Genomic DNA, 11,705 nt, shown 5'->3' with positions numbered 1-11,705 from the left:
CCAAGAATGTAGATGTTGATAGGCACTTCATAAAAGAAAAACTTAAAGCAAACATAATACATATTCTTTTTTTCGATCTAAAAAGAAACTTTCTCATATCCTGACCAAAGCAGTGGGGGAAGAAAAATTCTAAGATACACTCTGTAAGTTGGGCATTCAAGACCCCACAAGCCAACTTGAGGGGTAGTAAAGAAAAGAATAAATCAAATATCACCAAATATTTCAAAATATTCTAAGTATATACTCTCTCTCCATATTAGTATATAATTATAATAATTAGGAGATATTTTAGGGATTGACATATTGTAATTATCGATAATTTTTCTTTTAAATTCAAGCATTGTAGCATATACAATTTACGAATAACAAAAACAAAATTAAACCAAGAGTTATTCAACTTTTCATGCTATTAGAGCCGATGGTTTGGTTCAATAATTAAAATACTAGATCCGAAAATATGGCGTTTATACTCCCACATGCTACTTGACGAGGGTTTGCATGTGAGAGGTGTGTTGGGATGGTTTGTTCCACATAGATGAATTAAAGGTGTATAAACTTTATAAGTCAGTAAGTCCCTTACTCCTATTGCCTAATGGTTTTGGGATGGTATCTCCTTGGCTTATGATGTGCGTGCACTCGTATTTTCTCGATTACTAACTGGCATTCGTAATAAGTCTAGCCTAATTTAACATTTTTAACGGCTTTATTGTTCTGCTCGATTTCATCGATCCGTCAAAATCAAATAAGTTATAACCAGATGACGAATCAAATAGTAAATACATTCTCATCGCTTTCTCTTTCTGTGAACAAGAAATATAAGAGTGAAGTTATGGACTCAAACCTAATAAAGGAATTTGTAGGGATTTGAAAGATTCAAATGATATGTTTAATAGAGAAATGTCACTATTTGTTGCAAGTATAATCAAGGAAAAGTATATATTAAATTTCAAAGGCAGAGAACAAGGAAAGGGGTAGTTGACTAATGACTACACCATCATGCTTAAAAATAGTGAACTACTTTTGGGCAATGATCTCCATCAAACAGTCACAAAGCTTTTTTGGCATGCAAAACATTGGCATATGATCTGATCCCTTAAGTTCCTTCACCTCCTTCACCCCATGATTTTGAATCATCCACCGTTGAAAATTAACTAGAATTCCTTGATCTTGATCACAAATCACATAAACAGTCCGAACTGATCCATACCTCTCTTTGGTTAACTTTGCCTCTGACTTCCATAGATCATGAAGGAATAATGATGACGTTTTTTTTAATGTCATAGCAAGTTCAAAATCCTTGGAACATTTCACCAAACAAATATGAATTTCCTTCTTTTTCAATTTTAGGATGAAATAATAATTAATAATACATGTTTAATAAACTTATTAATTTGATCGACAATTTGTGAATTTTAGCAAATTACATTTTGGCTCTCTTCAATGTCTAATAATGAAATGTGGAATAATTTAATAGTAAAAAGGAGTTATTTTGGAAAAACAAGATTCAAATTCAGACTTCTTTTGAAAAAAAATAATAAGATATGAATTGGATGAGATAAAATTCTCGACAAATTATCTATTTTTCTAGTTCTCTTACTATTTTTTCACTGTGTAGAAAAATATATATTGATGAAAATGAATGTCTTGCATAAATTAAACAAATAATGAAAATGATCAATTATGATATCGAGACAAGAGAGACAATAGTAAACTACATAAGCTTACAAAAATAAAATTTAAGTTGGAAATCACTTACGAACATTTTTTTTTGATGTAATCAGATGAGCATAAATTATTATTAAAAACAATAATGCTTGGTATTTATTTTATTATAATATAATATTATTAGGATTATGATAATTACCTCGGGTGGAGAAAATTGATAAAGCCTTTTCGACAAAAATTGTGGGCCAAATAACATTGTGGTGAGAGTCTCCTTTGGGTCACCGGAGCCCTCAAACTTTGTGTCCAACCAATAACTTTCGCCTCCACCCGCCAGCCTTGTAACAAACTATCAGTATACGACAAAATTAAAATATAACAAAAATCATTATTTTCTTCTTTTAATTAAAGTAATGTTAAACAAAAAAAATGGATTTAAAAGAGAGTTTTAAGAGGGTTGCTTACATCTGTCCATGTAAAATTACAAAATTCGCCCTTTAATTATGATTAAACATAAATTTTCTAATTAGATCGTATCATCATGAGATGGTTCCATATCATCAGATTATTTCTCTAACTGATCATTTTAATATTGTAAATAATTAGTTTGAGTTATAAGTGATCAACATAAGTGTAACACTCCGGTCCAGAAACAACCGTTGGTGACTACCCCTATATTTTGTAGGGCCTCACAGACCAGCACAAGTCCTTTTAGCACATTTGTTTCAGTGATGTACCGAGAAAACTTTACATCAGGTCAACCATAGAATACCCCCATCAAGCACACTTAACTATATAGTTCTTAGTAAATGAGTTTTCCTTGAAAAGATGATCAACCTTATTTATTGGGGTAGTCTATTAATTCTTTTGTAAGCTCAACTCGGAATATCACAGCTGACTCCACTTTAGAGTTATAAATGGTTATTTAAAGATTGTAAGTGATCAATTAAGGTTATAAAAGTGATTACTTTGAGACTATAAACTAATTATGCTTTAATATATGTAGTGAAAAAGTATAGGTAGGGCCGGTCCTATACGGGGCAAAATGGGTTTGTTCAATTGCCCATTCATAAACCAGAAAAGTGACACTTTAATATTTAATAATTAGGAATATATAATAGTATATTTAGTAAGAAAAATTGTGGTGAATTGAAATTCCTATTGTTGATTGAATTTTGTCAGCGACAAGTTGGGGAGTGGAGACGTGGTGAGGAACAGACAATTAGCGGACATGAATCACTGGCTGTTAGCCTTTTATCAACTTTTACCCCAATTTATTATTTTAAGAATCATTATGAGAGCTCCTATTCATATTAAATGTTGAAATTTCTCTTTTTGTATTATATATCGATCAGTTTTAGTTATTATTTCATTGTTAAAATATTATGAAGTAAAATTTTATTTGATTTTGTCTTACTATTATTTATTTAATATAAATACTTTATAATTTTTAATTAAAATCTGATTAAAATAGAAAAGATTACGGCTGCAATTGACAGACACTTAAACTTTTGATATTTGATCATAAGCAAAGCAATGTTGATCTCACTGGACCTTTTATTACATTAAATTCATTATATCTAAATAAATTCTTAAGTAAATTAATGTTTTTTAAACAAAACATAATTTATACCTCACTAAGTAATTATTTTTCAAAAATATATGAATTTAAATTATTGTCATAATCATAAATATTGATAAAAAAGTTGAAAAATATCAAATGATTTCTTAGATCTTTGTCAAATGTAATAATTTAGTATTTATAAGACTATAATTGAATGTGTGGAAAGTTATTTTTCTAAATAAATTTAAAACTAAATGAGATAAGTATTTAACACATTTCATTACATTAATTCCTTATATCAAATTAAGAATCTTTGAGATTAATTGCTTCAAAAAAAAATTATATTTAAGTAAGAAAGTATTGTTATAAAATATATTTATTTAAATTATCTAATGTTGCTTAAATTTGGTTTAAATTGAAACTAAATAAATTAGTTTGAAATGAGTACTCAAAATAAGCTCAATTTACTCACGAATAGTTAGTTCATTTTATTTGATTACATTTTTTAAGATCATTAAAAATATCTTTTAGTAAAATTTAAGATTTAAATTAGATTAAATGATATACCATGACATTCCCTTGACAATATAAAACTTTTTTTCACAATTTTCTATTACCATCTAATATCAACTTTTTTAAATGGTAATGCATTGAAATTAACTTTGTGAAAAAAAGTTAGATGATTAAAAGAGAACAAGCATAGCCATTATGTTTGTCTAGAGATTTTCTACCAAAATTACATCAATATTTCATAACAATTTCCATCATTTAATAATAAATACCATATTAGCGATGACTTGGCTACAACCTCAGGTTGTAGTCCATTGGAGCGACGACCTGAGGTTGTAGCTATTTTCCTTATTAAATTTTTTAAACTTCAATTTTAAATTTTTCAATATTGTTTAAAAATAGCAATGAACAATACGGTGGTAGTAGGGCTGGCACCATCTTTGGTGCGCGATTATAAAGCTGTCGCCATTTTTAGTGCAGTCACCACGTCGTATTCATTTAGTCACCAGTCTGTCGCTAGGTTCATACATTGTTTATAAAATGAGCTTGTTTCTTCATTGGCAATTTCATTTTTAATTTCTCATCTCTTATTTTTTATTTCTCATTTCTTATCTTTTATTTCTTATCACTTGTACTTTTTTCGAATCTCTTATGATTTTTCTACATTTTGGATGTCAGTCTGTTGCTAGATTTATTGTTAATAATAATTAAAAATAGAATAATTTTTTATTAAATTATTATCATCTATATCAATTAATTTTAAATTACATAATAAATTTATAATAAAAATATTTAAAATTTGATAGATACAAAAATTAATGACATATAATATTTAATAAGAAATTAACAAATATATTGGCAATAAAATAATATTTATATTTATTATAAAAATATATAATCATAATAATATATTATATAAAAATAAATAATATTAAACCACATAAAATATTTATTGGAGGCGTCGTCGTCAATTTTTTATTATTTTGATATCTGATAGAGACGAGAAAGGGGGTCACTGGAGTCATGGCCCCTTTTGATGACGCGATGACATCGATTTTTGTTTAGCGTTTACTTATATAGCGACATGACAAAACACCATCGCCGAGTAATTTAGCGTCCTAAGGGCGATGTCATGTGCCATCGTCGCTAATTCTCTATGTTTTTATAGTATAATATTTATAAATACGTATCATATAAATTATAAAATTGTATATAAATAAAACTATACATCAAAATCACTCTAACAAGATCTCATACAAGATCTCATACAAGACATATTGAAATTTCTAAATATCGCTTTAAAGTATCGAAATTCCTTGAGCAAAATATTTGCAATAGGACAAGGAAAAGGGAAACGGAGTAGAGGTTTTTGAGATATCAAGCTAGGTAAATTCATTGTAAAGAAGTTAGAAGAATAATTAAAAAGAAAGGCATTTGTACCTGATCAAAGATAAAGGAGGGTGTATGTTGAGTATCAGGCAAAAAAGCAGTTACAAAAATTGCAATTTCAATCTTGTGAGGAAACATTTCCATAACTAAAGCTAAGTTGATTCCTCCAAGGCTATGCCCTACAAGAATGACCTTTTGATCATCAGGAAGTGATGCAATCAGCTGAATCAATGGCTCAGAATAGTCATGGATTGTTTGGAGATCATGGATCTTTTTGGGGTGAATCCCTGAGGCCGCCATATCGAGCACCGTCACACCGTGGCCCGCAGCCTCAAGAAGAGGCTTGACCTTGTACCAAGCCCATGCTCCATGGCATGCACCATGTACTAGCACCAAATGCTTCTTGCAACAAGAGTTTGACTTTTCCATTATGATCTCTCAAGTCTTCACTAAATTTCCCTTGACTTTGTGGTTTTTATGGAGGAAACGAAAGTTATGGGAGTTACATGTTGGTGTTGGACTTTGTCCTAAATGGCCGGTAAGTTGTTGGGCAACCACTTGTAGCTAGAGCTAGATTTATTATTCTCCGTTTAGTTTGGGCACGTTTGTTAACGCGATAATGCTACTCTTAATATCTTTAATTTTGTATAATTAAAAAATTATAAAAATTAGAAATTACTAAATTTTATGTTGGGACGAATTAAATAAAATCTTATTTAGACTATGTTTTAACTTATAGATCGAGAATAAAATCCAAATTAAGAGTAAATAATATAAATAGCGTTCAAAAATCAAATAAAACGTTTGAAATGAAATGGAGGGATTACTATTTTATTAGATAGTACTACTATAGTAGAGTTTTAAAATAGTTGGTTATTCTAGTTAACTATGTCAACTATTTAGGTTGATGCCTTACTTTTCTATAAAAATATCAAAAATCATTTTTTTTATAAAAATATTCATTTTTTCTATATATAAAATTGGGATATTCTATATAACAGGCACCAATATTGCAAAAGGCAAGTGGTAGCAATTCTTAAAATTTTTTCCACAAAATAGCACTAAATTATTGAACAATTAACCACAGTAATATTATGGAGGGTAAAACGTTTAGTTTTCGTTTAAGTATAGAAATTACCATTTTACCCCTGTTCCATTTCATTAAAACACAGTAGCTCCTTCCTCTTCCATTCAACGTGTTCTTCCACTTCCATTATTGTCCTTGTTCATTATCCTTCCATTTGAATCTTAGGACCACTCGTTCCTCCATTCTATAACAAAAAAAAATAAAGTGTTACTGTAGCTATATAAACCCTAATTTTGTAGTCAAAAATAAATAATCAAACCCTAATTTTATATACAAAATACGAGAGCTTATTTAATTTTACTGTAAATCAAAATGAGCAGGAAGTTAATCCAGCCAAACTACAAAATAACGTGAAATATAATCAATTTGATAATTTGAACTAATTTTTTGACACGATAGTGTATTAATCCAACTTGAACTTGATTTGAACCTGATTTATATTAGCTTAGATTCGAGTCGTCATATTGTGATGAAATTAATGACCCTACACTTGTATATAGTTTTATGCTGATTATTAATAGTAGTCATCATTCGGCTACTACATAGATTTTCTTTGCTTTTAATTCTTATTTATAACAAAATTATAAACGTTCACTGTAATTAAAACCTATACAAAACAAAAATCATATTTAACAAAATAACAATTGTCCTTTATTGAATAGCCCATGAAAATAAAATAAAAATACACAATAACAGAAAACAAAACATAAAATATTAAAAGGTGTAGCCTAATTATAGAAGTTGTATTATATGCTATAATAAAAGAAATAAAACCTACAACTAGTGCATGACATATTAACAAAGAAGAGAAAGAGTGGTTGTAGAGTAAATCAACTTAACTCATTAGGGTTTTTGTGAAATTTGTTAAAGAGTTGATAGTTGATATCATTTGATCAATTGATTATATTGATTGGTTTGATCCACGAATTGCTTTTGAACGAGTTGCTATAACCATCTTGTCTAAAAATAACTTATTTATAATAATAAGATGTTTCAACCAATGAATTTATCAAATAATAGCATTAAATGGTATGAACTGTTGAATTGAAGATCTAGATTTCAAGAACAAGATTGAATTTCTGAGTCTGAGTTGATGATTATTGTTGTTTGTGTGGAATATCGCTTTCTGGCAAATGCAAATAATCGAAGAGAGAAACAGAAACAAATAGTGAAGAACAAGAGAGAGAATGAGAGAAGAAAAATCCCCTTTCTTATTATTATTGTTGTTATATTCTTATTCTTACAAAGCTACAAAGCTAAGACTATATATATATATATATATATATATATATATATATATATATATATATATGTCTAATAAAAGGGAAAAAAGAAAAGTAAAACTATGTATATCTAACACCCCCCCGCAAGTTGGAGGGTGATGACATCCCCAACTTGGAAACCAGAAGATGATGATCGGGCCAAGAGAGGCTTTTGGTAAAAATGTCAGCCAACTGTTGTTTTGTGGGAATGTAGGACAAACTGATCAAGCCATCTTGCAATTTTTCTCGCACGAAATGGCAATCCAGGGCAATATGTTTAGTGCGCTCATGATAGACTGGGTTCTTGGCAATGTAAATAGCAGCTTGGTTATCACATTTAAGAGGCACTGGAATAACCGTAGGTATGGTAAACTCATGTAATAACCTGGTAAGCCATGCAAGTTCAGCTGTAACCCTTCGCATTGATCTATATTCAGCCTCCGCAGAGCTTAAAGAAACTGTAGTTTGCTTCTTGCTTTTCCATGAAATGGGACTGCCACCCAGAAGAATGAAATACCCACTGACTGATCTCCTGGTATTGTGACAAGAGGCCCAATCTGAATCACAATATGCTTCAAGTTTCATATCAGAAGATGCATTGAGAAGGATTCCTTTAGTATAATCCTGCCTTAAATATCTTAAGGTATGCAAAGCAGCTTGCCAATGAGGTTCTCGAGGATCTTGCAAGAATTGACTCAAAAATTGTACAGCATATGCAAGATCTGGTCTTGTGTTGGTTAAGTAATTCAATTTGCCAACCAATTTTCTGTATATAGTAGGATCTTTAATGGGTATGCCGGAATCATTTCTCAATTGGAGTCTAGCTTCCAAAGGACATTGAGCAGGAGTAGCAGTGAGATGATCAAATTCTTTTAATAGTTCTGCTGCAAATTTTCTCTGTGTCATGATTATACCATGAGAAACCTTTAATATTTCAATGCCAAGAAAATAATGTAAGGATCCCAAATCTTTTATCTTGAAAGTAGAATGCAAGAAGGCTTTTAGAGAATGCATTTCATCCAAATGATTGCCAGTCAGTAAAATATCATCCACATATACTGCTACAAATATAATATGCTTGCCCATAGATTTATAAAAGAGAAAGTAGTCATTCTTGGATTGAATGTAACCTTTTGATTTTAATGCAGTAGAAAGCTTTGCATGCCATTGTTAGATGCTTGTTTGAGACCATATAAGGACTTCTTTAATTGGAGAACTTTTGTAGGATCAGAAAGAGTGAAGCCAGGAGGAGGTTTCATGTAGATTTCTTCGTGCAAATCCCCATGTAAGAATGCATTATTGACGTCTAATTGATACATTGGCCAATTCATTTTTACTACAGTAGCAATGAGACTTCGTATGGTGGTCATCTTGACAATAGGGGAGAAAGTTTCAGTGTAATCTATTCCAGCTTTTTGAGTACAACCTTTGATAACCAATCTGCTCTTGTATCGTTCTATAGTACCATCAGCGTGTTTTTTGATTTTGTAGACCCATTTACTTGAAATAGGCTTTTTGCCCTTAGGTAATTCAGCTTCTACCCATGTGTTATTTGCTTCTAGAGCAGAATATTCTTGTTGCATAGCATTCTGCGAAGCAGGTATGGCAGCAGCTTCCTCATAATTTGTAGGTTCATGTAGCTCAGTAGTAGGGAGATTCACAGAATTATTAAGTGTTGAATTAGTAAAACAGCATATATGATTGGGAAGTGAAAAAGATGAGGTTAGAGTGTGAGGACAAGAATGAATGCAATCAATGTTAGTGGCAGAAGAATGCAACAAAACATTACTGCAAATATAGTCATTTAAATATGGTGGTGGATGTGTAGTTCTATCTGATCTTCTGAGAGCAGTAGCTTGAGTTCGATGTGAAGAAGAGGGATTAGTTGGTGAAGAATGATACGTGGAGGGATGTGAAAGGGGGTTATTGATAGTAAAATCAAGAGGGACAGAGTCAGTGGATGTAGGTGAAGAATAATGAAAATCAAATGGTGTGTCATTGGCAAAGGGAAGGAAAGAATTGCTGTGTTTGAGAGAGGGAAACAAAGATTCATGAAAAACAACATCTCTTGATATTTGGACTGTCTGTGTATCAATATTATAGAGTTTATAAGCTTTCTTACCTAGAGGATATCCTATAAAAATGGAAGGTGAAGCTCGTGGTTGAAATCTATCACGCCCTTATCTAAGAGTTGATACATAACACAAGCATCCAAAAGACCGAAGGTGAGAATAAGAGGGAGGATGGCCAAATAAGATTTCAAAGGGAGATTTATTGTGAAGAATTTTCATTGGATACCTATTAATAAGATATGTAGCTGTGAGAATGCAGTCACCCCAAAAGGTTAGAGGTAATTTAGATTGAATGAAAAGAGCCCTAGCTGTTTCTAGCAAATGGCGATGTTTTCTTTCAACTATTCCATTTTGTTGAGGAGTGTCACGAGTACTAGTTTGGTGAAGAATACCTTTAGACTGGAAAAAAGAAGTGGCAGCTCTGCTGGATCCTAATTCAAGAGCATTGTCAGATCTGAAAGTTTTGATTTTAGCATTGAATTGTGTGGAAATCATTTCAGTGAAGGTTTGTAAAAGAGGAAACGCATTACTTTTAGTTTGGAGAAGGTGAGTCCAAGTAGCTCTACTAAAATCCTCAACTATTGTGAGAAAATATTGATATCCTCCATGAGTGGCTGTGTGATAAGGTCCCCAAACATCAACATGAACAAGTTCAAAAAGATGTGTAGATTGTGTTTGGCTGAGAGGGAAGGGTAACCTGTGTTGTCTAGCCTGTGGACAAATGTTACAACATTTAATAATATCAATGGAGTTATTAGGAAAGAAAGAAAGCTGTTGAAGTTTGTATAGGGGTAAGTGACCCAATCGTTGATGCCAAATTTGACCATTTTCATTATGTTTAACAGAATTACATAAGGTTGTATTTAATGAAAGAGTAGAAATAGTAGTATCAACAGTTTGAGATCTATTATTCAGAATGGAAGAGTTGAGATTACATTTATTTGTAGGAAAAAAATCAGCTAGATTACAAAGTTTATCTAATTGAGTAGAATCTTTGGAAGCATGATTTGGATGAGATACAGTGGAATTGTAATCTGTCGAAATGTGAAGAGGAGGAAAATTTTGTAGAAGATAAAGCCCTGAGTGCATTTCACCAAGTTCCAGAGGCCTCTTCATTAAGGGGCCCTGAAAATAACACTTAGAATTAGTGAAAAGAGCAAAAGAAGAAGTCTGACTGCATAACTTGCCTATTGAAAGCAAATTATATTTAAATTGAGGAACATGAAGAACATTATGCAGAATGATATCAGGGTGAAAGCGAACAGAGCCTACTTTATGCACATGAACTACATGACCATTTGGTAAAGTAATGTGATATGCTTGAGGAAGGATGTGTGTCTCTGTGAACAGATTGGCATTATGACACATATGATCACTAGCACCAGTATCAATTATCCAAGTAAAATCAACAGCTGACCAACCATTATAAGATATGCAATTTCCAGAGAAAAAATGAGGAGAAAAGGCTGTTATACCAGAGAAATTAGTTGCGGTAAATGCTTGACCTGTATGTTTTGCAGAATAAGGAGTATTATGATCACCAAATGGAGGATGAAGTTTATTATTGGGTTGTAGATTACTCATCATAGTCATTAATTGATTGAACTGAAGTTGAGATATATGTGGAGCATTATTGGTAGAATTCCAAGTTTGTAAAGCTGGAGAAGTATTCAGATGGCCATTGTGCTGAGGAACTTCTTCAGGTTGTGGAGCTTCATTGAATTGCTGGGTCATAGCATTGCTAGAAAATCTCTTATTTTTAGTAAACTTAAAATCCTTTGGAAATCCTACAATTCTGTAGCATTTGTTTGCAAGGTGCCCTGATTTCTTACAGTGAGTGCATATGAGTCTTTTGCCATCCAATTTTTGCTTCTGACTGTGATTATGCTGGAAATTTTGCGGATGAATTTGAGTTTGATAGTATTCATATGTTGAAGCTGATTCATTGATGAATTGTGATGAAGCATGAACCTCTCTTTGTTTTTCTTCTTGAGATAATAATGCATAGGCTTGACTAATAGAAGGCAAGGGTTTCATCATGAGGATATTACCTCTAATGTGATTGTAATCACTGTTGAGACCCATAAGAAATTGAATAAGACGTTGGTCTTCATTAAATTTTTGCAAAGCTTGTGCAGCACCACAAGAACAAATAGGTA

General features: G+C 31.5%; 2 protein-coding genes across 2 annotated transcripts; both read right to left on the bottom strand.

The window, feature by feature from the left end:
* Nucleotides 1–862: 862 nt before the first annotated feature.
* Nucleotides 863–5,845, bottom strand: LOC130807802 (salicylic acid-binding protein 2-like). The gene is made up of 3 exons (XM_057673144.1): nucleotides 5,177–5,845; nucleotides 1,865–2,011; nucleotides 863–1,296 (listed from the first exon to the last, which is right to left on the bottom strand). The coding sequence occupies exons 1-3, from the start codon at nucleotides 5,552–5,554 to the stop codon at nucleotides 1,015–1,017; spliced, it is 807 nt and encodes a 268-aa protein (XP_057529127.1). The 5' UTR covers nucleotides 5,555–5,845; the 3' UTR covers nucleotides 863–1,014.
* A 1,710-nt stretch (nucleotides 5,846–7,555) lies between these two features.
* On the bottom strand, nucleotides 7,556–8,560 carry LOC130808393 (uncharacterized mitochondrial protein AtMg00810-like). The gene has a single exon (XM_057673869.1). It carries the CDS (start codon nucleotides 8,558–8,560, stop codon nucleotides 7,556–7,558), a length of 1,005 nt encoding a protein of 334 aa, XP_057529852.1.
* Between the last annotated feature and the right edge of the window lie 3,145 nt (nucleotides 8,561–11,705).

This window comes from Amaranthus tricolor, chromosome 3 (genome assembly GCF_026212465.1).
Source record: "Amaranthus tricolor cultivar Red isolate AtriRed21 chromosome 3, ASM2621246v1, whole genome shotgun sequence".
Taxonomy (NCBI): domain Eukaryota; kingdom Viridiplantae; phylum Streptophyta; class Magnoliopsida; order Caryophyllales; family Amaranthaceae; genus Amaranthus; species Amaranthus tricolor.
This window is presented reverse-complemented; position numbering and strand designations above follow the sequence as displayed.